At 51.9% G+C, this 24,356-nt stretch overlaps 9 protein-coding genes across 9 annotated transcripts; 2 read left to right on the top strand and 7 right to left on the bottom strand.

Moving 5' to 3' along the window:
- Positions 1-1,546: 1,546 nt before the first annotated feature.
- On the bottom strand, positions 1,547-2,044 carry Z519_03888 (uncharacterized protein; the record flags this gene model as incomplete). The annotated part of the gene is made up of 2 exons (XM_016761635.1): positions 1,547-1,949; positions 2,010-2,044. 2 exons carry the CDS (start codon positions 2,042-2,044, stop codon positions 1,547-1,549), a joined length of 438 nt encoding a protein of 145 aa, XP_016621973.1.
- A 1,123-nt stretch (positions 2,045-3,167) lies between these two features.
- On the bottom strand, positions 3,168-3,938 carry Z519_03887 (uncharacterized protein; the record flags this gene model as incomplete). The annotated part of the gene is made up of 2 exons (XM_016761634.1): positions 3,168-3,593; positions 3,657-3,938. The coding sequence occupies 2 exons, from the start codon at positions 3,936-3,938 to the stop codon at positions 3,168-3,170; spliced, it is 708 nt and encodes a 235-aa protein (XP_016621972.1).
- A 2,125-nt stretch (positions 3,939-6,063) lies between these two features.
- Positions 6,064-8,694, bottom strand: Z519_03886 (uncharacterized protein; the record flags this gene model as incomplete). Its single annotated transcript, XM_016761633.1, has 1 exon — positions 6,064-8,694. One exon carries the CDS (start codon positions 8,692-8,694, stop codon positions 6,064-6,066), a length of 2,631 nt encoding a protein of 876 aa, XP_016621971.1.
- Positions 8,695-11,303: 2,609 nt separating this feature from the next.
- Positions 11,304-11,723, bottom strand: Z519_03885 (uncharacterized protein; the record flags this gene model as incomplete). The annotated part of the gene is made up of 1 exon (XM_016761632.1): positions 11,304-11,723. The coding sequence occupies one exon, from the start codon at positions 11,721-11,723 to the stop codon at positions 11,304-11,306; it is 420 nt and encodes a 139-aa protein (XP_016621970.1).
- A 552-nt stretch (positions 11,724-12,275) lies between these two features.
- Positions 12,276-14,997, bottom strand: Z519_03884 (uncharacterized protein; the record flags this gene model as incomplete). The annotated part of the gene is made up of 4 exons (XM_016761631.1): positions 12,276-13,803; positions 13,857-14,070; positions 14,104-14,623; positions 14,701-14,997. 4 exons carry the CDS (start codon positions 14,995-14,997, stop codon positions 12,276-12,278), a joined length of 2,559 nt encoding a protein of 852 aa, XP_016621969.1.
- Positions 14,998-16,724: 1,727 nt separating this feature from the next.
- Z519_03883 (uncharacterized protein) lies at positions 16,725-17,612 on the top strand (the record flags this gene model as incomplete). Its single annotated transcript, XM_016761630.1, has 1 exon — positions 16,725-17,612. The coding sequence occupies one exon, from the start codon at positions 16,725-16,727 to the stop codon at positions 17,610-17,612; it is 888 nt and encodes a 295-aa protein (XP_016621968.1).
- A 1,461-nt stretch (positions 17,613-19,073) lies between these two features.
- Z519_03882 (uncharacterized protein) lies at positions 19,074-19,769 on the bottom strand (the record flags this gene model as incomplete). Its single annotated transcript, XM_016761629.1, has 1 exon — positions 19,074-19,769. One exon carries the CDS (start codon positions 19,767-19,769, stop codon positions 19,074-19,076), a length of 696 nt encoding a protein of 231 aa, XP_016621967.1.
- Positions 19,770-21,588: 1,819 nt separating this feature from the next.
- Z519_03881 (uncharacterized protein) lies at positions 21,589-22,266 on the bottom strand (the record flags this gene model as incomplete). The annotated part of the gene is made up of 2 exons (XM_016761628.1): positions 21,589-22,026; positions 22,174-22,266. The coding sequence occupies 2 exons, from the start codon at positions 22,264-22,266 to the stop codon at positions 21,589-21,591; spliced, it is 531 nt and encodes a 176-aa protein (XP_016621966.1).
- A 1,235-nt stretch (positions 22,267-23,501) lies between these two features.
- On the top strand, positions 23,502-24,089 carry Z519_03880 (uncharacterized protein; the record flags this gene model as incomplete). Its single annotated transcript, XM_016761627.1, has 1 exon — positions 23,502-24,089. One exon carries the CDS (start codon positions 23,502-23,504, stop codon positions 24,087-24,089), a length of 588 nt encoding a protein of 195 aa, XP_016621965.1.
- Positions 24,090-24,356: the final 267 nt, after the last annotated feature.

Raw genomic sequence — 24,356 nt, 5'->3', positions numbered from 1 at the left:
GCACGCCGCCAAGAGAAACAGTGCATTCGTTAGTGGCTCTCAAGGTGAGCGACTTGACCTGTTTGCCACAGCACTTTGACAATCGATACCGAACAGACCATCGCCGTCACGTTTCACTTCAAGGGTGACAGGACAGACAACCCACCAGACAGACACGTTCCACAATTCATTTACTATCCGCACCGTCTCACTCGCCCTCTCTGAGACCACGCATTGTACACCGAAGACCAGGTTACGCTGCTGGCAGCTGTTCATCGAGCATGGCACTGCCGTGGACTCAATGGACAAAACCGATAGCACACCGATGTTGTGGACTTCTCTTATCGGCTATGAAGTGGTGGCGCGGCTCCTCATCGAGAAGGATGCTGCGTCGGACTCAGCGCATCGATACGTCCGGACACTGTGTACTGTCGGTTGCTTTCCGCTACTTCGGCCCGCTTGTCATACATAGTGTAATCATCAAGCTGTCACCAGGGATCTGCTAAGATTTCAGAGATCACTCGTCTCCCTCTGACTCCAGTACCATTCCGTACTCGTCCGGGAACCTCGATTCAATTGTCAAGTCTTGCACCCTGCTCATTTCTGACAGTAAACTCCCCATCTCTAGAATCTCCCGCTGTAGAATTCGCAGGAATGATTTCTTGGTGAGTTTTAGTTGGGAGAATGGGGGCATTCGTGGGCCCAGGCGGCTGTACGGTCTGCAGATCGTCGTGTTGGCGTGTGAAGACGGAGTCTGGGGACGGATGTGTCTCGAATGCATATGACGGCATTGCTAACGACGTTGCGATCTCTCGTCCCGGACAGCTACGTATCAAAATTGGTGTCTAGTCGGTGATTTCCGCTGCAAACAGGATATGACCTGTGGTGCCTTCCCCATGCTAACAGCACAAAATATCACTTTCGCCGGGTGTGGTTGATAGCAGCGTGTGGAGGGAACAGTGCTCGCAGACAAGGTGAGGTACGCCCCGCGGTTCTTCATAGCCGACCAAAGTAAATTTCGAGATGACAATTTTACAGGTAAGGTACGCTCGAGGCTGGCGTTTATACCCTTCGCTCAGTCTGCTGGCGGAGATATGGAACACCTCCATGAGCGTCCTAGCAAGAAGAAAGTACCCATCCTCCCCTTGGAGGTACCAGCCCAAGTCTCGACAGAACTGGAGAGTGCGGAAATAATGTTCTGGCGAGCTCAAGCTGTGGGATGGTTGATAGTAGAGTCCGTTATATGTGACTGTAAGGCGCCCATATACCTTATCATGATAGTCTTGACACTGCAAAGACTGAAAATCCGACACCAGCGTCACCAGCGTAGGCCGCCTCTGACCAGATCGGAGTTCAGCAAGCTTTGTTGCGGGTTTTGCAGCCGAAGTCAGCTGCGAAGGTACTCCTGTCACCAATCTCAGAGTCTTGACGAACGTGTCCCATGAAACTGTGCAGAATGTCCCCACCAGGTGAAGATTCTTCGGTAGTATTACTTCCTGGATGATCCACACCCGTGACCAGAAGTTGCCGCTACAAATACTGAGCCAAATATCAACGGCATCCTCTATCAGTGGGCCAGAGGCCAAGTGGGATGACTGGGAATCAGGGTTGTGCGAAGGGTCGCGGCAAGGTTCAGTGTCCCGTTCTCCAAGGCTACAACCAATTCCCGTTCCTCTTGTCGCACTGGCAGACCTGCCCGGAGCCACGCTACGACTTCTTGGGCATCTTCGAAGATCTCCCCCGTGAGACCCACTTGGTGATTTCGTTCTTTGACATTGGTCTGGTCAATGTAAAGAGTGTCGATCCATATGTCGCAATGACTGTAATTGATTTTGGCATGCCTCAGGAAGTCGAACAGATTCTCTCGGGTCTTAAAACGCTTGCCATTGACTATTACTGTCTCTTGACTGCCGTAGTCCTTTTCTCCCCCGACGTAGGAGAGAGCAGTGTACCTTGCAATGTATGGGGGGCTGTTTGATTAGGAAATGAGCCCCATTGTCGACTGCAGGCTCAGGCAACACTCGAATTACACGAATGGCCGTAGCACATTGCTCCAGTCGTTCATGCCGAAAATTTGTTACTTCTGCATCAATTTCTTGAATATCCGCGGACATGTTACTACTTGGACGTCTGTAGAAGCGGGCTGCGTACCTCTCGCGCACGTATACAGAAGGAAGGGCTGTGTACCGTAGTATGTACTCATGCGTACTCAGGAACTCCTATACGATTGCCGCCAGGCAGCCGCGTCCCCCAGAAATACGAGGCTGAGCCTCGCATCCAAGCGTGACGCTGGTAGCCCTGCGACGTCACCGAGGGCCGGCAGTTTGGGTGGCTTAAACAGAACCCCAGGCACCCACATGGCCATGCCGATGCCCCTGGCCTTTGGATTGCCCACTGAACCAACCCATCGGACAATCGCCCTGGTCACATTCGGGGTCCACAATCCCAATAATTCCTATCCGAGGACCCGCCTTATTTTTAAATTGCGGCTAAGTCAGCATGTACGGAGTTCGGAGTCATCAGCATCATCATCATCATCATCATCATCATCATCGCGTAGGTGCCTTTCGGTAACCACTCGCTCCTCTTCCCCTTATCTTGTTCTTTGGTAAACACCGGGCGGGAGGCCTGAAGAGCGATTTTCTTTCTCTTTCTTCCGCATTTGGAACCAAGAGCAAATTTGCAATGGACAACACCTGGGTGGGGTTATAGGATGGGGGTGCATGGGACGACATGCATTCAACAGCCTCTGCCGCGCAAAACCCGCAAGCTCTTCAAGAAAGGGCAAAATACGTATGCAGATAATACCAATAGGCATTATAATTTACCTCGTACTACCTTTCTTGCCCGAGAGATTATATCCATGTACGTACGTATATATGTCCCGTCCAGAAGACGATGAAAAAGAGAGGGTCGTGTCGTCAAAAGTCATCAGGAAGGTATGGTGTCGAAATCCCTGCACAATCTTGCTTTCCAGGTTTTGTGTTTTGTCCCAGTACGCGCTCGCTTGCTTGCTCGAAAAATATATGCCCAATAAAATGAGAAAAGTAGAAAAAACGTCAATACGCAATAAGCTGCTTGGCTGGAGGAGGGGGTATCCGATAACAAAGAAGCAATCAGTCTCGCGTTCCCCAATTCAGATACCTCGAATCATGGCCGAGTATGCGAGAAGGGGACGAGGGCACAACTTAATAGCGCTGACTCTGCGTCGAATTTCTCAGCTTCTCCTTCGAATCGCCTTGCCTCCACTTCCGTCCGCCGACCAACTCCCACACGGCCAGCACGGCAACCACGACTCCGAGGATGAATAGCGGAATGAGGTTCCACCTCCACCCTCTCATCAGGCGGAGGTGATTGCGAATGTCGCGACGATCGCTGGCGTGCGCGAGCGGGAGCGCGAGTACCGCGACAAACCAGTTTTCGGGGGTCCACTTGTCGAGCGGGTACATCAACGGCTCAGGGTTCGCCGCCGCGACGGTTAGGTTGATCGTTTGGTCGTCGGTCTGAGCCGTGACCACAAAGGTGTAGATTAATGCGGCAAGGGTGAGGAGAGCGGAAAGAACGGTCATAACAACCCAGAAGACAAAGAGGCCCGAGTGGTTGGTCGCTTGTGTCTGGAGTCACTTGTTAGCAGGAAGACTTCTGGATATGGACCTGAAAGAATGGGCGCAACGTACTCTTCTGGCTCTTCGTTTCTCGTTCCAAATCGTAAGCAATCCCAAGAAGCCGACCAGGACAAGGGCGGTTCCCGCAGCGCCGTTGCTTGTATGACCTTGGTCGACGAGGAGTCCCTTTGGCTTGCCGTGAAGGTCGAAAGTGCCGTTGGGAGCATCGATGGTGAAGAATCTGCCTGCGCGGTCGTGCAAGAAGCCGACCATGGACCCGACAAACCCAACTTCAATGACCGCGTCGACCATCAAGAAGGACATGGCAACGTGTAGTGGTAAATAATTCGACATCGTGGCGTAAGTTTCGTGATTATCTGAGAGTGTCTCTGACAACGATGTATCGAAATTATGCGTCCGTATTGGGACAGCCTCGACTTTGAAGTACTTGTAGAAATTAATCAGAAAGCGTCTTATGGGAGGAATAAGATTATGGTATATTAATCCGTGACCTGAGCGTAAAAGGATGACAGTATGACTAACGGCGGCCAACGGGCGGCGTGAGTAGGTGCGTGGCCAAATCCCAAGTGGAACGAAGGCGGGGAGAAGAGATGCTTTATAACACGACGACGCTCTTTAGGCATCGTGGGCACGCAATTTGAGTTTTCAGGGCTGAAAAGGCATGGCGCCTTGCATCAACAAGCAATTTACTTCGCAGTTTATTCACTTACCCTGTCTGGAGTAGTGGCTGAAGGCGAGTCCCTTGCAAAGCCAAGTTTGCATGGGATTTTCAGCTTCTCCTTCGTATTCTGAAAGCCGGGGATGCGTGTACCTCCTTCACGGAGACGACTAGATTGGACGCCCAACCCGTGGGACCTGCCTTGGTTGCTGGGTGCTCCGTATACAAGCCTGCATGAGGAAGGTGATCACCTCCAGCCTGTTTGCCGCGTGTTGTTATTTTCGAAGGAGACGTGTCACTAGGCGGACGATCAAGCCTCTTGGGGAGCAGCCAAAAAGGCCATTTCATTTCAGGCCAACCGGTCGGAGCCAGCGAACCTCGACCTTTTAGAGTCTTGGCTGCTTATCAAACGGGCAACGGCGCCGACGTGTCCGTCTCATTGTGGCCGCTCTTGTGGAACAGGCAACCCGGAAGGGGGGGCACATGTCTTGCTTCTTGTGCTGGGTAAGTCGGGAGAAAACCGTCGAGTTATATTGTGACAGCGGCCTCTTTGCAGTCAGCTGCGAAAAGCTGTGGCGGACTGACGACCTCTTGGACATACGGTAAACAGGGAAGTTGTCTGTTGCTGCTTCTAGAGGGAGATTTGGACAAGCAGCGAGCGCAATTGAGAACCCACGAGAAAGAGAAAGTGGCTCGATAGTAGTGCTGACAGGCTCGCTATCCTCGAACAAGCATAGACAGAGAGCTGAATCTAACCGAAGTTCCAGTGCAGCGTGGCCTATCGTGTCCAATGAGACCAATTCAGCTGTTGATCATCGCGGCTGGGGGTTCAGCAAGCCACACAAGGATCACACCGGTAAACGAACACAGCCAACGGGGCGAATGGCGAAGCAGAAACCCACCAGCCCAGGGCTTGCTGAGATGGCAATCTTTTAGACATGTTTGCAACAACGGGCTACCAATTTTGGAAATTAGCACCACTGACTCAAGATTTGGGAGAGATTTGGAAGGATTTCTTGGACCTCCGTTATTCCCTTGGCCTTGGACTCCTTCAGGCTCCTTCGGCGGGCGCTGTTCGGGCGCGCACGCCGAGTGCCCGGAGGATCTACGGAGAATCTCAAAGTCAGCAGGAGGATGTTCGTACGCATGTCCTCGGTACACAGATATGTTATATTTGTTCCTCGAACTGAAGCCCGGGCAACAACGGTCCTGTCAGGGGAGTGTGCAAAACCAACAGATGGACCCGGGAACCGACACCAGGACCAGGACAAGACGCAAGGTAATCGAATATAACCACTGCGCGTTCATGCAGATCCTTCCCTTCGCGAACAGGAACAAACATGTTGCATCCGATCACAGCCGCCTTCTAGACCAAATCCCCGTATGCCAACTCGGTGTGCTCAGCTCAGCAAAGCGAAGTCTACCTATGATTCCTGTTGCTCCTACCGACGTTGGCTAGACGAGCAACGAAGATCAGCCAAGATTGAGATCCGGCAGGCGAAGATGAGATTCTTGAGTCGATTCGTGGCGAACCTTGGTATCCAAAAACAAGTTCTCACACCTGTGGCGCTATGCATGCCCCTGTAATGGTCCCCAAACAATGTCAAATACGATGCATGCTATGCATCCCAAAGCCATGCATAGCTGGCTTTGGAGGATCCTTCAACGAAACAAAACCTACCCGCTGCCAAAGACGGCAAATATGCATCCTATTCCATGCTCAGCGTACAATCATGTCCCGTGGCCTTGGTTTATTTAATTGTTTGTTTGGTTTTTTTTTTTTAAAAAAAAAAAGAGGTCTCAACCGTGATAACTCCGTCTTGGGTCTGGTAGCCCTGGTCGCTTCTGGCGCTCCGAATCCTGCATCACAAGCCACTGTAATATGCTTTCGTAACATAAAACAAATTGCCGTAAATTCTGTACCATGCTCAGTCGCTGATGGCGGAAGTCATCCACTGTCTTCGCCACCAAATCAACGTCATCCCGATTCACCCAATCGCCATTGTCGACGTCCATTTTATCCCCGCCGGCTTCGTGAGAAAGTCGCTGTCGCTTCAACATGTCAATGACAGAGTCAATCGTGCAGAAAGTGCCCGTCCGCCCACAACCTGCACTGCAATGGACCAGAATTGGCCGTTGCCCTGCAGGCGCCGCGTCGTCTGGTCCTACGACATTGGACGGAGTCCCAGATCCTCGGACATACTTGTTGACTTGCTCTACGAGTCCAAGTAGCTCCAGAGGGCTTGCCGGGGCACCAAAATCTGGCCAGTCGGAATAGTGAATTTGAGTAATTTCGCGCATGGGCTGGAAGGGAAATGCCGAATGACTTAATGAGAAATGGCGAACCATCGCAGTGGGCGTTTTGGAAGTAGGCGACTTCACGTCCTCTCGACCTCGGTCTCCCGGAATATTGGCCGTCGTCGATCTTCTGGGCGCCATGGATGGTCTGCTTGTCGGTGCGAGTTGATTCGCAAATTTCTTCGTCTCCAAGCTCACCTGGCGCTCTGATAGCTGCTTAAGCTTCAAGGGACCGTACTCGCCCGGTTTCCAGTAGAGATGACTCTTGACCTGTCCCCCTTCAGCCTCGGCTGTGAGCATGACAATCACGCGGACATCCTGTTCCCATACGACGCGCCAGAAATCATTGAAGGTTGCAGGAATAGGCGCCTGTGTTGCAATGTACCGTCGATTCGAGAACTCGGCCTTGACGTGGCTGGCGTTGACGTAATCGCAGCTCCCATTCGGAACATTCTGCAATCGAACTCGCGTGTGGTCAAAAGGAAAGATGTTGTTGTACCGGTTCTTGGAGCCCTTTTCGATCCCGGCAACTTGGATTTTCTGTGGCTGTTCGGTGCGCGGAGTTCCATACGACACTTTGGCCGTGAGAGCTTCTTGCATGCGTTTCTGTTCCGACTTCTCAATATTGAGGAACCGGTCCGACACCAATTTGCCTTCGTCCGCCTTTGAAGCAGCCCTCCTCAACCACGTGGGCATATGTCGTTCCGTCTCTGATGTCATGTCGGTAGGCTTTTTGATGGGCATCTGCCCAACACCGTCCAGCAAATCCATGTTCTGGCGAATGTTTCCGAAGAAGGGATTGGCGGCCGACTTTTCGGCTGGCATGGCACAGCCTCCAGCCACAGGCAGGGTGTCTTTGCCCGGGGCTGTAATGGACAGTGGTTGTGACGATGCTCCGTTTCCCGATTGAACCGGGCCACTGTCAACCAATTCCGGCACCAGTTTGTGGAATTTCAAAAAGCCACCCTTGACAACCAGGCCGGTGCCGGTCCAGCCTTCCGATGTAAATTTCTTGAGCACGTTTAAAGGGGTAACTGCCTCCTTCGGCAAGGAAGAATTGGCATCATACACTATTATATATGCACATTTCGGCCAGCGCGCGAACGTCTCCTGGTCTCGCGTCGATGCAAACGTCTCAGCGAGTCTTTGGACATTATATGCGGGCCGCTTCAAGAGTGTCGTGGGGATACATAGGTTTAGAGCGCCTCTAATCCTCGCCGCAGTGTACTGCTGATATACTCTTAGATCCAGCACCAAAACTTGGTCGAATTGGTTTTTGATAATCTCGGCTATCTGGATCGGGGAGACGATAGGAGGAACGTCTTTTTCTCCCGAAGATGGTAAGGTGTCCGAGCGATGAGAATTTGTCGAAGCGCTGAGGGGGGAGGTATGGATTCTATTATCGGGTAAGGAGAGTCGGGCATGTTGGTGGTCGGCAACAGTATGGTGGGAATTGATGGGTCCGGGGGATTGTCGTCTCGGTATGTCAAAGAAGGATACATCATCCATTTGATTCCCCTGCTGCTCCTGCGATGCCGATCCTCCATTTGTCGATTTTGAGCTTTTGTCTATCGAAGGCCTTTTAGCATGGGGAGAAGCGGGTGAGTCGAGGCGGGAAGAAGTACTGGTGGAGTTGTTCCTGGACTGGGATGGTCTAAAAGCTGTATTCAAAGCAAATCTGTGGTTATGTTCCGACTGTCTCCTAAACGCCTCAAACTCTGGGTTGGACTCGAGCGGGATATGACGGGGCGTTGAGACATTGTTCGGTACGGCCGAGTTGGGGAAAACCCAATTTTGGCGAGCATGTGCACCCGGGTTGGAGTCGGGAGGGATGGTGTCATCGCTGCCCACGACGAAACCAAAGTAACTGGGACTCGGACTTTTGCCTTCTTTGGACTGTTGAGGAGATCGGACAGCATTTGGAGATAGATGAGGCGGCATGGATTGACCGACCGAGGCAACCACGGGCTGAGTGCGTGGGGTGGTCGAGGGGCGGGAGGAGCGAGAGTGGGAGTGGGCGTGGGAATGAGGGTGAGATTTAGGATGTGAATGCGATTGCGATTGCGAGTGCGAGTGCGAGTGCGAGTGAGAATGAGAAGGAGATTTGAGGGAAGCCGTCGCAGTGGCGGACATGGTGACGTTGGCCAAATGGCCTGGAACAATGGGTGAGGTCGGGGTGATGTGGTGGATGGTCATCAAGGTCGTGCCCGTGAGTCGACGGCGGGAGATCAAAGGCCTCCACAGGAGGCGAGGAAAGGCAGGGTAGAAAAGAAGCCGGAGTAGAAGGAAAGGTCGAGGGAGACGAGATAGGGATATGAAGCGCCGCGATGCGAGGGTGAAGGTGTGGATTTGGTGGATTAGAAGGTCAGGCGCAGGTAGGATGAGTGCGGGAGTCAGAGGCGTGTGTGTGTGTATCTGAGAAGGTCGACCAAGCAGATCTGCCCCCAACGATCTACGTCATTGTGGTCTGGACTGTGCACGCGACAAGGCGGACAGCGAGGTGGAATGTGGAAACATTGTCCGCTAGGGCAACAACGAGATAGAATATATTGTTGTTCTCAGCTGAGGGATTGAATCACTGATTCAACGGAAGTTTAAAGTTGGCGAGAGGAGAGCGGCGAGAGGCGAAGATTAGAGGTGAGAGAATGGGCCGGGCTGAGGATTGAGGGGGGGGGATGCGCGTTAGTAAAAGAGCCTCCCGAATCGTCAGGGGGAGCAGCTCCTGTACAGATTACAAAGGGCCTAGCAACATCTGTAGGGGGGAACACAAGCATCGAGTCCAAGCATAAACGGCGCCCAAAGGCAGAGGCGAGGCAGAGGCGAGTTTGGGTGATGAAATTGGCGCAACGAGGAATGACGTCGGTGGGCGTGAAAGGATCCGAAAAGGGGTGCAGGGGCGGGCTGCGCCTAGGTACTAGCTTTCGCCCCAGCCCAGGCCCCAGCCGCATACCAGTACTCCTCCGTACCTGTCACTCCTCGCATGCTTACCTCCGAACCCCGCCTCAAGGACCGCTGTACGAGTACCCAGAACACGCTTTCCGAGGGTGCGGATACCTAAGAAGGAGGGAAAAGAGTCTTCTGGGGAAACAAAGCAGGGTTTGACAAGGGAAAGGGAAAGGGAATGGAGGCGAGAGACCCTGTGCTCTCCTCTCACTGACTCGCAACAGGGATCGATGATGGAACAAAAGGTCTGGAACTCAAAGGAACATTGCTTTTGACTTGCACTACCGTTGGCAGTGCGCGGTTATTGGACGAGAGTTTTGGGATCAACGTTTGTGGACAGGGGGGTTCTGGGGGCGTGTGAGACCCTTGTTTTGGAGGGGGAAAAGAAGGAATGGTGATTGGAAATCAATCATGGACAAAAACCTGCACACCTACATGGCTGCTAGGTACATGGTGGTAGTTGTTCGTATGTAGATGATAGGTGCCTTGTAGAAATAAATTAAACAGCCTCTTACAAGATCCCTCCCTATCAAGTCTACTACTTACTAGGTACCTCGTACGTCCTGGCGGTAACTCGTCCCTTCGCTTATCTTTCTGCCCTCTTAATTCTCTCTCCCTGACCGTATATTTGGGACTCAGGGTCTCACCAAGTGGCATGATCCACAAAGAGTTAATGACCCCTCTTCCCATCTCTCAACCAACTATGTGCTCCTCCAACTTCAAAAGCTGACTTTAGGCGACGCTAGAATGCGGGACCTCGAGTCGACACTATCCAGGTACGGAGTGCCTCATGCAGACCTGATGAGTCGGCATATTCTAATACTCAGCACGTAAACGATAACGAAAACAAGCCTGTATCTGGCGTGCTTCTCAGGCGCATATCCCCGCCCGCTCGGTAGATGGCCGGGTGTGTAAGAACAGAGAACAAGACCTAACAAGTATTATCGAGCTATCAATTGCCCAAAGTTCACATGTCATTCTGCGGCCCATAAAATCCTCAAGGACCCCGCAAGTACACATATTGACAGTCCGCTTTTCCAACCTGACCGCTGTCCTTTTGGATTGAGAGTCATCAGCTCGACCCGTTTCGCTCGTCAGCCACTGCAATGCTTTCGCTGTCGGCTCCTGCCGAATGCGATATGATGCCCTTCGCAAACAAAAAGTAAATCTATGCCGTCATCTCCCTCCCCGTCTGTCCACGGCCCGTGCGTCTCCAAAGTGGCCAGAATCTTGTCGCCCGCCTCGGCTTGCGTCTAAGCGAGCCCTCCCTCAAGTGTCGAGTGCCGCCGTGGTATTGGTTGAACGCATCCCCACTGCCACTTCCCTTCTCCGTGAACCACACGAAGGTCTTTTCTGCGCCTTAGCTTCCACGCATGTCCATCACCCAAACGCGATGCGTTTCGTTTCACCGGAGTTTCATGACACATTCGTACCGTGCGTCTTGCGAGTTTCTCGGGGATGTACTTCCGCACAATGCACTGCCATCTCATGACGCTTCGACCGTGCGCTGGTTGTGTGCTCACCGCCATTTCGGATGCCTCGCCCCGTCCAAGTATCTCTATCACGTATTGCCTCCTTGTCGGCTGCTCCTGAGCGTCATACCTCAGCTGCTAAGACATTGTACTCTTTCGGCTTTGGGACTGTCGAGATCTCGGAGCAATCGTGCTGTGCTTCACAACAATTGTCACGACGTAGGCTCGGGTGAAACGGATAGAGATTCTTGTGCCGCGTCCCCCACAGTTAGAGAGCACCCAAAATAAAAATTAAATTTGAGCACTTGTGTCTCTTCAACGATGCCCCTATCGCAGTCTTCCGTCCGGCTCACCCTTCCAGCGTTCGACGCGTTTCTGGTCCCAGTTATCCAGATCTTTAGCCATGAGCCTATAGTATTCCTCTCGCTCGTTGAGCTCTCCCTTGAGGATCTTGCGTCGTCGCGGATTGTACGTCAGGCCGCCATCGCCCGCCGGCCCGCCCTTCAAGCCTAACTCCATCCGCTCGTGGTCCGAGACCTGTCTGTTCTTGCGGTCGTGTTTCTCGTACCGCAGCGCCGTGGCCGGCGTAAGGAGGAAGGACGCCGCGACGATGAGCCCCATAAACGGCAGCCCGAAGTACAGAAACGGGTTGTGTTCCTGCTTGCGCGTGTACCATGCCGTTATGCGCCCGGGGAGGTCTTTGGCCGCCGCGCCGCTGCGAAACGGCTTCGATTGGAAAACGGGCATAGTGCGTGGACGGTGCACGCAGTGAAGGAGAAGTATGGATGGACGTCGAAATGGGGGTCGTGACTTGTGTGGCTCCGTCGTTCAGACTTTTCTGATTAGTTAGTTACAAGGAAGTCGAGCAAAGCTAGGAGATTGCTATGATGTTGATTATGATAGCGAAGGCAGTCATAGACTCCCGCTGATACGTAGCTTGAATGCAGATGGGAAGACAAACAATCAAGTTTTTCTTGCTTCAAAACTTCCACGGTTCCTTACCCTCAGGAGACTTCGAGGCGCACCCGACTCGCCGACCGCCATGACCTCAACGCCAAGGAGGCTCCAAGATCACTCGCTGCCCTAACAAGCAGTTCACCCTTGAACACCCACAGCCTTGCCTCCGTACAAGTACATATCTCCGTACGTAATAGCGTGTGCTCAGAATAGGTACCTGGTAGAAACCTCATAACTCGTATTGCCGTTTTGCAAGAATACAAGTCAGACTAGCGTACCATTACTCGTATGATATTGCTCTATCGTCGATTGGGACTCGCCCGACCAGCAAGTCTTACAAAACTACGCAATGCACCACTCTTGTTGCCCTCCAAATTTCGCATCCACGGCCAATTCCCACTGGGCGTGGTCCGTGTTTTGTACCATTTTCTCCTTGGCCAATTCAAACGCCGGCGGCTGGTAGCTTTTTGTGGTCCGCATAACAAGAACAAGACACAGATACCTTCCGTACACCACATTGGCCTCTTCGCGACAGTTCGTCAACAGCGCTCCCCGGACCGGTGCAGTTGGGTCCGAAAAGTGATTCTCAAGGACGACTGACAGCCGTGAAGGCGCCCCCGGTTTGGCCATGTCCCAGGACTCCTCGCGCAGAAAAGCAGTCCCCTCAAAGTATGCTTCAAAATGAACTGGAGAATATTCCGTAACGCACCAATAAGTAACGTTGCCATCGTCCTCTGTGAAACAAAACTCCGGCGATAGAGGATTCGCGAGTGGCTGAAATGTGAGCCCCATGAAGGCGACCATCAGCCCGCGTTCGCCGATGCGGACCGGTCTGGAAACTTGTCGCGCGTGATTTGGCTCTTCAATGTCCGAGTCTTGTTGGAGCTCCTGATTTCCTGGGTCAAAGCCATGGACATTGACCACTCTTACGAGCTCCGGCCCGGCGGCGCAGCTCAAAAATGTCCGCGGCGCCCAGTTGTATCCCTCTAGGGTCATCCTAGGTAAACTGGCAAAGATAATTCGCGCTGAAATAATATCCTCGACAACTGATAAGAAGACGGTCCACCGTCTGTCACGAGTGCTTTCCCTAAGCACGTCTTCAACTCCTGCGTCCAACAAGGTCGTGATGCAAATTGCTTCGTCGGAGGCTTTGCTGGTTTCCCTGCATTGTACCTCAGTCAAGATTTGCAAAAACAATTCTGCCTTTGTTTGCCGCGAAATGGGATTAGATCCGATGCTGCCGGGGAGGACGTTCATTGACAGAATAGCCGACGGACAAGCTGCAAACTTTGCCGCAAAGTCCATGTGCCCCGGTCCCCCGTTATGGTCGCCATTTAGAGACCCGGAAATGGGCTCGATCAGATCAGCCGACTCCGCATCGAGTAACTCATCTGAGAGCAGAACAAGCGAGCGCGTCGGCTCGTTTAGGTCATCAAGCATGACAACCTCTTTGTGAGACATCTGTACGAAGACCCTGTCGTTCAAGGTTCCTTCTTGCAGAGTCCACAGTCGTCCACACCAGGGAGACACGCAGACGCGGGCCATGACTTCTTCGAGAGGGCAGTACCGGCTCTGCGCATTCAATTCGGCATCTTTAACCAAGACAGCGGATGCCGCTTCGTAGACATTGCGCATGTCCAGAATAGCTTTCTTTCTCATTTCGAGATTGTTGACGGGGACGCAAAGAGTGTCGATCCAGAAATGAAGTCGCTCTAGACGGGCCGTTTTGTGGATATGCAAGCCTTCGGGAAAGATATCGTCAAAGTACTCTGGGTTCGTGAGTATCATGTATTGTAGCTGCGTCCTAAGCGCCTTCAACTGACAAATCGGGAGGGTATTTGCTCTGGGATTTCCCAATCCGTCAGACCAGCTTGAAGCCGTCAGCCTTTGCATGTTGAAGTTCTGCGGGATCAACAGACTTACACGTGGGATATCGCGACGTATGGAGTATCTCCGGTATACGCGATGACCCTAAGGTCTAAGGAATCATCCCATTTCCCGTTCTGAGTGGTAGTTGGACACCGGACCGAGATGATCGGAATCTTCCCATCCTTTATTATGGCAACAAGTTTATCGCTCGGCGGGCCCATGTGGCCACCACATCTGCAATTCATACGTTTCGTAATCATCTTCGGGACTTGGAAGTGCATAAAAGATGGCTCTACGGGACAATGCGCCGTGACATATATGTCTTCTAGGACATCATTGGCTGCGCACCGTCTTGCTGAGCAACGGGAATGGTCTTTCTTCACCGTCGGCGGACCCAGCATCTTGAAGTAATACATGGTCAAGACATTGTTATGGCGCCTCCACAATTTGGTTACTTGCCCCGCACACCAGCCTTCGCTCACCATCAGCGACGAGAGCCACGGGCAGGTAGGGACCACCAGTCTACTTGGAGGGTCATATATGACCATGTGAAAGTACTGGATCGTGGCCAGTAAAACGACAACTGAGAGTTCGGCCTCTCCGGGTAGACAGTTGCGCAGATATGTCGCTTCTTCAACATTGTCGCCGGCGGATCGTAGTTTGCGATTGAACGCCTCTAACACTCCCGAGGCAAATGTGAAGTTGTACCTGATGTCTTGTTCGTGCTCCGACTTTGTAGACGATGGGCCATACTTTTCTTTGTCGTACCATTGTTGCAACTTCTTGCCCAACGTTCTCGTGGTAACGAAGGCTCTGTACTTCTTCTTCCCCTGTTGCATTTGTTAGAGACTGTGCGTGTGTCATTGTGACATGACAAACTTCAATGCATTGGACTTACGAGCCCCGACGTCCGTCGTATGAAATCGTGCCTGTTGAAAGAGATACCGCAAATCTGGAATACGGAACTGATTAATCCAAAGTAGAGCCATTCCTGAAGGAAGGCAGCTGTTTGCGCAGCGTTCTTGCCCTCGAAATTGGCGTCCTGGAGACTCTGCGTACTCCAGCCATGCCGCGAAGGGAAATCGAGAAATCCCTTGGAATCATACTCGTAATTAACTTTCAATTTCTGGCTTCCGCCCAACCAAGGCACATGGATGGGTCGGAAAGGGTGCTCCGGCGTGGGTATGTGGTCCATTCCCTCGATGCAAGGGCTGGGGCAATCTTTCGCAGCGCCCTCACCGCGTACGCGGTGGACAAGTTTTTTAAGCCATCTGGTAATGAGGTATTAGGGACGAGGTAACTGTCGATCAGACCACCGACCTCTCCACGCTTGCCGCCGATTCGCGCTTGGCGTAAAGCCCCAGATCTTTCCTCGGAAGCTAATACTCCGCAATGGGCCTTGGAAAAGTTCGAGCTTTCATAATAATTCTGTGCCAAGTGGAAATTACCTAATCCGGTAATTCGCACTTGGTGTCGCGTGAATATTATCCCCTCCTGAAGAATGTGACGAAAAGGCCAAAATCAAAAACATCGGTGGGAAGTGCTACAGGCCCCGGAGACAGAGAAAAAAATTGAAAAGTCAATTTCACGTGAACTCAACCGCGAAAAGCCGACGTTCTCCGGTGCGGGCAAATACCTGCTCTCGCGTGAGGGTATGGTGAGATTTGCTGCCACCGACTTGCTCTGCCGACGACAGTGAGAACAACTCCTCGGACTTGCGAGAGAGCCTGCAAGAAGGTGGACGGTGACGTCGTTCCCCGAGTGGGACTCACGGATGGCCAGATCCGATCGTCTGCGAGAGACGTCCGAGCTGTTGCGAAGTTTGTGCGAAGCTGACTAGGGCCCAGGGAGCAGATGCGCAGAGCATGTGAGCGTGAGACTCGGGCGTGGTAGGTCAGCTCCGGTTCTCGACCGGTACCAAGAGCCAACAAGAGCCAAGAGCCTCACTAGCCTAAGAGCCTAGGGCTTCGCAAGCCCTTTCGCCCGTGCCTCGAACATAATTGGGGAACGCAAGACGCAGGAAGTAGAGGGAGTGCGCAAAAGTCTAGGCATGGCACGTCAACTTACACCAAAGTGACCACTTACATCACAACTTTTCTCAGTAACTTGGGTGTCAACTGCTAAATGAAATTCTTGTATTCTGTAAGTATTTACATATTCTTCTAATGCCTAGTGGAATCTTTTTGAAAATCTACACCGTAATCGGGATATTTGGTGATAAAGTCGAGAGACTTAGTCGCGCCATATAAACTCAAAGCTCTTATACGAGCGCGTAAAGTTGGTTTGATTTATATCCAAATAGCACAACAATAACATAAGATATCGAGAAAGTTGTTGAGAAGACCCGAAGTCATTTACAAGGTGTTCATAAGTGACACATATACCCTGTTTATTACCTAGGAAAAGCTAGTAGAATACCTGTAAAATATCAGGTTTTGGTAAAAACGCGGATATGCCTACTGGTAGGTTTTTGCGCACTTAGTGCAGATCGCTGGCCCTGCTGGAGCTGCTGCGCAGCTGCTAACGGAGATGTCCAGCCGAACAACAATGTCGAGACCCAGTTTTGTAAGGTGTTGGTCCTTCGCACCCCTCGGGCCATCTTTGGTGGACTGATTGGTGGTCTGCTGCGACAAACTTCCGACCCATGTGCCCTACACATTGGCCCTTAGAAACCATCTTCCTCGCAGAGCCTATCCAATCGTGTTCGCTAGGTCCCTTGACAAGGGGGCCCCCGGGGTCCTCAGGGCCCAGAACCTGTGCGATCAGAGATGGTCGGCATGTACACTGACACGGTCAAAACCTTTATCAAGAGCATCAGACTCGCTCTGGAAGAAAATGCCGGTGCTTCAGTGTTCCCTTATCAAAAACAGCTGTACCTCGTTCTGTTGACCAAAGTCCAGCACCAGCAACCCCCAACCCATCATGGCATACTATCAAGAGCCCTTTTTCCTTGACCAGGGGTCACAGCAATTTCAGGATGGAACGTACTTTACCAACTTCCAGTCTGACGGGGACGACCACGACTTAGTCGCAAAGGACCTCAACACATGGTCTCTGCCTCTAGAGACTCAACAGATGCAACCGAGCAGAAGCTACGACATGCAGCCGTATCTGAATGCTCCCTATCTCAGCCCATGCCTGGAACCATTTGAGCCTGCTGGTCCGGCGGTGCAGACTGTCGGGCCAGCTCAACTGCAGTTGGATAACTCTGAGTTCGCCATGGACTACCAATCCCCCGAAGCAGACTTCTGTGCCCTCGGTGCCAAGGATGATGGCAGTGACATCTCACCCCTGTCGTCACCCAGCCTGGCAGACACCGAGACGTACAGCTCCAAGAAGTGCCTTTCCCGCAATCGCACTACCCCGCGTATTTCAGGATCGTCTCAGCCAAAAAAGGGAAGACCCCGGAAGAAGCGCAACCAGTCTAACTCGTCAAGTGAGGATGAATCAGCCATTCTCAAAGCAAAGTTCGCCCATTCCGTGATTGAGAGGCGTTACCGTGACAATCTCAACGGCAAAATGATGCAGCTCCATCGCGTGCTTCTGGCCGCTGAGACCAGTCCAACTTCGCCCGCCTCTCAATTCAATACCTCACCTACAAGCCCAACGCTCTCAGGCAGGGTCCGCAAGTCCGACATCATGTCTAGGGCGATCAACTACATCCACCAGTCGGAAGTTGAGATTCGGCACCTGGATGATGAGATCAAGCGCTTGCAGGACCAAGTCGGTATCTTCCAAAAGCTCGTCAACTACGACGACTGCTCCTCGCTTCTCAAGGATATGGTGCAACTCGACGTCCAAAAGCAATGACATTGTGCTCTAATTAAGTTCTTTGTCGTGAGAATGTGTTCTGCCTCCGCCTCATCATCAATCAACCTTCTCCTCGATCTCCTCTTTTTTTCTTCAGTCGTCACTCTGCGCGACTGAGTTTGTGTGTGTCTATGTGTCTGTGTAACGACCTTTGGCATGGGAGGAAAAAAAATTCTGATCTTCAATGTACTGGCCGGGGTATATTGAGGCAAAGTCGTCCTGTACCCCCCCGGCAAACAAAACCACTTTGTCCGGGGTTTTCGACTTTTTCGGCTCTGGCAGTGTCTGCAGTACGTAATTTTTCTTGCTTCTTTCATCATGTTTGGGAGGAAGGTTTTGGGCTTTTGAGCCTTATCTGGTATACGTGCAGGCCAGACAAACAGGCATGGCAGGCAGGGAGGATTGAATTATGATGCACACGACGATGATGATGAAATCATTGATGATGCATCTGGGTGACCTGGTGGTCAAGGCGGGCGCATTGGAAAAGGGCCAGCGCCAGGACCCTTCGAAAATTTTGCAGAAAATTTTCCAGATACTGAGAAGAATCAAATATGTATGTAATAATGAAGAAAATCCTTCTTCGGTAACTTTACAATGTCTTGGGGAGGGACGATGATGACGCTGGTGATCCAACGACATTAGGAGACCTGGGACCTTGTGGCGGGGTGGTTCACGCGAAGCAGTGTCATATCCGCGAGCAGCACCAAGTCGCGTCGCGTCGCGTCAAGGGTTTTGGGGAAGCCTTCGCATCTTGAATGGCTTTGAGTCAGCCCCTATTTCTCACCTGGGGACTGGGTATAAAACACGGAGTACTACTAGCTTTCTTGTGTTGACGAATGTGTCGCCCAAATAGGAGGTCGGTATTCTGAGTTGAGTACGATAAAATTTCATGTGACCCCGCGTCTCAGTGATTGAAGAAGAGGCTGAAGTGTTTTCTCTCCTTGTCTTCGTGAGACGGTACAGGCTCCTAATTTACATCCCTAGGTACATGTACCTTTTTTCTTTTTTGCAAGACCTGGCGAGGGGATCCCTGGTCGCGTCTCTGACATCCTCAGAAGGACTCGAATACACGTCGGCCACGGCTCGACTTGTTGTCGGATAAGACTGTGGCACTTGCACTTGACGCAGTCTGATTTCTTTTCCCCCATCCTTCTCTTTCCCATCCCTCGAGGCCCTCCCATTTCCCAACGAGTATTCCGTCATTGATCAGGGCTGCGCCTGGTTACCGAGCCTGGGCATATCTGCCCCCTTCAGGTAGACCGTGGCAGCACACACGTACAACAGTACTTCAAGGCCCATTGGCTCAGTGGTGGCCTGGGTCAAGGCAATGAAGTGTCGTGAGAACCTGGCTTCTACCAGTCGTTGTAAGTGATAGGACTGACTGGCAACTCAGTTCATGCGCAACTCGACGGTGCCATGCTTTGAAGGATTTACCCGCTCTGCGGGATCGGCGGGCGGTCACGAAGCGTCGACGACGGTAATACCATCGATTACCGCGGGTGAAGGAGTGCCAGGCCGTGCCAGCGGGGGAAAATATCGCGACCAGCCATCGAAATCAGGAGGCAGCTCCGTCTCGCGGTCTTTGAGCCTCCAGATAGGGTCCATATCCACATCACCCTTTTTCTCTTCTAGGGCGATATGATTAGCAATGTCCCCACTGTCGGCATCATTTTCCTCGTCGAAGCTCGACACACTGCCAAACTCTGTTTCTTCGTCGCTGCTCCAGTCCATATCATCCTCTCCTCGACTGGAGACCTCTTCGTCGTCGGAGAAAGGATTTCTTTCGCCTTCGGCGTCAACTTCAACCTCAGTGACGAGCACTGAGCTTGTGATCCTCGATGACTCTTCTGGTTGTTGACAGGGTTCAGCTGAATCGTGCGTCAAAAGCTCCGAGAATTCATCTAGGACGTCGGTTTGATCCTCTTTGCCGAATATGGTATCCTCCACCTGGCCATGGTCAACATCTTGCGGGGGAGCCCAAATAGTGAGGTTGCTCACGTCATGTTCTTCCATATACTGGGCCGCTTTCTGATACACGGAAAGGTGGCCAATCATCTTGGTAAGCTTTGGCTCCATGTGCTCCGACTCCTGTTGGAGCTTCCACTGGGCCAGCCAGAGGAGCTTGAAGGCCGTCTCGTCCATGACTAGGGCCATCTCTGCAAGATGTGAATGATATTGATAGCAAGGATAGGTGCTGGTTGCTCTTGTCTTTGATCTCGCCGGGGAGATACCGCTTTAATACAGGTAAAATGGTTTGAAGTAGTTTGTAGTCCTTGAATTGGATTTTTTGACTCCCTGGTCGCAACTATCCGAGGAGAGACCGGTGTCATTGAAGTATTTCGTGTGCTCCGGAATCCTCAATTGTAAGTGGTTGGAAGCTGTCGTATGACAAACTCATGAGTATACGAGAGATGATTCGAGTGTGTTTCTAGGCAATTCCGAGCCACATGAAACAGCAACGGCCTGTCGGAGTATTTCTCCAGGCAGCCAGCGAGGCAAGGACAAGACTGGTTCGAACTGCGATTGATCCCCGAAGTAATGCGAACCGCGAAGAATGTCACGCAACCTCATGCCAGTACTTTGGGCGGACATCTCCCCCTGTCGCTGAGGGGTCACTGACTTTTACCATCGAAAGATTTTTCTGCACCTCCTCAGCCCACGTTGCTTGGCTCCGTCCATGTCCTCCGATTCCGAGATCCGATGACTTGGTCTCGAGCCAACATTCTCTTATATTTTTCTGGGCCTCAACATACTTGGTAGGGTACGTAGTTGTCAGCTGACACTATGCCACCCCTGGGTCAGGGAGCGTAATGGGTGATTTTGGACTTGGGTCATTCTCGGGTAGAGTTAACTGTCTTTGGACTGAGGGGACTGCGCGATTATGTGCAAAACGGCCACATTGTTGTGTGGCCTGGGGACTCGTTGGGTCTGAGCCACCGCATATTCTCGGCCATATTCTCGGCCAGTCTGGGGGTATTGGGGGGGATATCGATAGCGTAGGGCTGACACAATTACATAACTACCTGGGTGACCTGGCATTCAAATTGAGATTTTGCGTGATATTTTGGGGGCCGTAATCTCCAGATCAACTCAACTTTTCCTGGTCACGAAATCTCAGCGGCTCTTCCGCATTCAGCCCTTGACTTTCAGGGTCACAGGCCGCGTTGCCGAGCTCCACTCTGGCTGCAGGGTCCTCAAAGTTCCTCACATAGTCACACCAACATCTCACGAATGAGATTTTGGCTTAGGAGTCGGAAATACATTATCACGTTAGATGGGGGTGCGAAGATTGCGCTAGACCGGTCCGTCGTATGTCGTGGCCCAAGTACTTGTATATTCTCCGTACAGTAGGACTCGGTAGTGAGCGTGGAGTTACAGGTAAATGACGTCACATGTGTCTATAGTTGTGCCCCTCCATAAAAAAAATTATTGGGATAGAGTGGAAAGAAAACCCGAAGAAGTAATCCATTGCTGGTTGAAATTTGGCTCCATTGAGACTTTACATGTAATCTGCAGCCTTGCAGTTGAGCTTATTTGTTTGTCTGAGAGAACAAGTGTTTTGAGCACATAATATTATGATTATTCTTTTCAGATGTAAGCATCTCGTCCAGAGGCTATGGAAGTACTTGCTGATATGAGAACTGCTCCAGGGGGTATCATTTCTTAATAGCACGCGCGCGCTGACACTGCCGTTAAAACTCGCTTTATAACTCGTACGCAAGAGCTTCTCTACACATCAGCTCCCTCGGCCAGTCCCCCTTCCCTCCCCGCCCTGGATTGGCCCACCTTCTCCGAGAGCGTGCCTGGCGAGTGATAACACGCCATCAGAGACTCTCCATTAAGCGCAAGGAAAAAGACCACACAAAGGAAAGTGTTGTTACAGTGAGTGCTTTCGGTATCGGCGACAATGAAAAGTGTTGGTTGAAAGAGGGAGTGTATTCACTTTGGTCATGGTCGACGGTCTTGACACGGCTTAAACTTGGGTTTCAGGGGTGCTGCTGGTTCCGCTGGCTTTCCTGTGATACATGGGCATGTGGTGCTCGGTCGTGGCGGATGTGGTCATACAGGCAAAGACGGTGCTGACTAGGAAGAAGAAGGCGGCGATGAAGGTGAAAGCCTCGGTGGCCTTCCAACAGGCCTTGTATGAGCCGCCAATGTTTTCTTTCCATCCGACCCAGTTTTCGTTACAGTCCCATTCAATCAGAGCGCCAAAGGCAGAGAAGAATGCCAGGCTGAAGATGAAGTTGATCACCGCAAAGAGATAGGGGAACCAGTTGTAGGTCCAAATCAGGATGCTTCCGTAGATGATGGCAAAGCCAGCAAAGATTTCAGTGAAGCACAGACGTGCGCCAGGATACTTTTCGGTGTCTTGCCAGTGGGAGAGGTACCAGCTGACGATACCAAGGATGATCTGGAGGAATCAAATGCGTTAGCGTATGTTCTTGTCGGTCCAGTCCAAGTCATGACCAACGCTCCCGGGGCGGGAGATTGGTCAAGGGACTGGAAATTCTACTTGTACAAAAGCGCCAAACACTGTCGAACCCTCAAGGTTACTTACACCGCCAAACAAGGCTTCAGCCTGATAAAGAAATCTGGAGACGTTCCGAACGACGGTGTCACTGGGTTTCGTCATCTTCTCGAACATCTTCATTGCCATTTAACACTCAAAAGGTGTTGTCGCGGAAGCGTGTGTGAAATAGCTTGATTCTTTGACGAGACAGGGGATTCTGCTGTCGATTCGAGCTGTTGGTGGATTGAGTGCAATAACTGGATACAGACTTCTCGCATTGTTTATATAACTCTCGTCGCATCACGTCGACGATATGCTGCTAGAGAAAAGATAGCAAGCCACATGGCCAGTGACGGTCTTATCACACCATAGCGATGAGATGACAATGGTGCGACCGTCGCTTCCTTGCAAATAGAACCGCAATGGAAATTTCTTGAAGGTCCAATAGGTGGAGACTGTTGACATATTGCACTCGCTTGAATGCAGAACGTGAGGATCACTCGCCCACGTTCTTTCGAGCAAATGCTCTGAAGGCATGGCACCAGAAGACGCAGGTGGGAAATAGTATTGCCATCAGGTGAGGGATGTTTTCCTGCTGGGTACAAAAGGTGAGCGGCATGGGAAGCGGCATGGGGGGAATGACTCGCGGCGCGGGTTTTTTCCGGCTTTGAGCCTTGAGACCGAAAATCATCTCATGATTGCTTAATGGCCGTCCGATGCGGGACCGCCTCACGGATTCTACAATGGCACATTGGCTCGAAGCGGTACGTTACTTTCAGACGATGGAAAAGGATAACTTTATCAACAACGACCAGACTCCGGCATCCGCATCTTATCAAATCCTTAAAAAGTCGTAACACGGAGTCTTGGGCACTTGGGCGATCAACCTCTGCATTTATGGTCGTCCTCAGCGTTGTCCAAAAGAGTATCATCCATTTTAGTGAAACCATCAACAGGAGCCATGAACGATACAAACACTCCCCCGTCCATCATGCCCCGGGGAAGCCAATACTCCATCTCACTTGCACCCGCTCCTCCTGCTGAGCGGTGCAATGCTGGGTTTGGGGCCGCAGGTGACTTCTCCTATGCCAAAAGGAAGAAGAAGAACCCGCGCACCATTCGCGCTTGCGATCTCTGTAGGATCAAAAAGGCCAAGGTTCGTTCAATATTCGTCTTTGCTCGTGGAAAGCTCTGACCAGCGATTGCAACCAAAGTGCGATGGAGATACTCCGTGCAAAAGTTGCACTCGACGGGGGACGTCGTGCACATACACCCATGTGCGGAGAAACTCTCGGCCATATACAGTATTGGCGTAAGTCGACATGATTGCGCTTCTTGATCGACCCCAGAACTGATCGGTTTGAAGCTATGCCGAAATGCTAGGGCGACAGCAAGCCACCCTCATTGAGGCCATCCAAATACTTCATCACCGGCTGAGGACGGGTGGGGCATTGGATGACCCAGCCACTCAATCAGCGAAAGACGACTTAAGTGTGAACGACATTCTGCAGCATCTTGGACTGACGCCTCTCGAGCTTACCGAGGCTGACAACGAGCACGGCGCGAGATACTCACAGTCAACCATCTCACCCGCCAGCTCCTCCACAACCACCCCTGCCAGTGCCGAGGACTGTCAGACACAGCCTCAGATCGAATGGGGCGACTACCAGGACCCGTCGACAGGTCCAGACAAGTTGACTGACGTTGAGACTCCTGATAAGCCCCCGCCAGATCAACCTTTCGGGGGTGTCGAGCCCCAAGGCACAGAGGATCCGTTCAAGTACGAATTCTGGGGCCATGACGGCGGCTTGGAAGGCCAGAACTTCCTTGTGCCATCGCCATCGCCTTATGACTCGTTTTCAGATGCACAGTTCGGGTGGGATTTTGCAGAAACTTGTCCTCTGTCCTACCTAGCTCCGGTCGCGAAATCGGGGCCTCATCAGAACTTTAGACTTGTATTTTAGTTCGCCATCAGCCCCACGGAGGATGTGGGAACCTGACTTTTGGTTTCTGGCCCAGGCAGAGGAATGTAATTTGTAATTGGTAGAACCTTCAATCGTTTTGTTTTGGGTAGGCTGCGGTTGGCAAGGTCTGTTTCTCAAATTGATGATGTGCTTTTTTCCACGCCCTTCATAGTGGTGCCTAATGCAGCCAGTGTTAAAGCAGCGAGACTTTGCCAAGGCCACCCAGCTCCCAGTTGCGGCTGCGGCTGCGACCTGCGATTCATTGAA

Source organism: Cladophialophora bantiana, assembly GCF_000835475.1.
Source record: "Cladophialophora bantiana CBS 173.52 unplaced genomic scaffold supercont1.5, whole genome shotgun sequence".
Classification (NCBI taxonomy): Eukaryota; Fungi; Ascomycota; class Eurotiomycetes; order Chaetothyriales; family Herpotrichiellaceae; genus Cladophialophora; species Cladophialophora bantiana.
The sequence above is the reverse complement of the archived record's forward strand: the minus strand, read 5'-3'. Positions and strand labels throughout refer to the sequence as shown.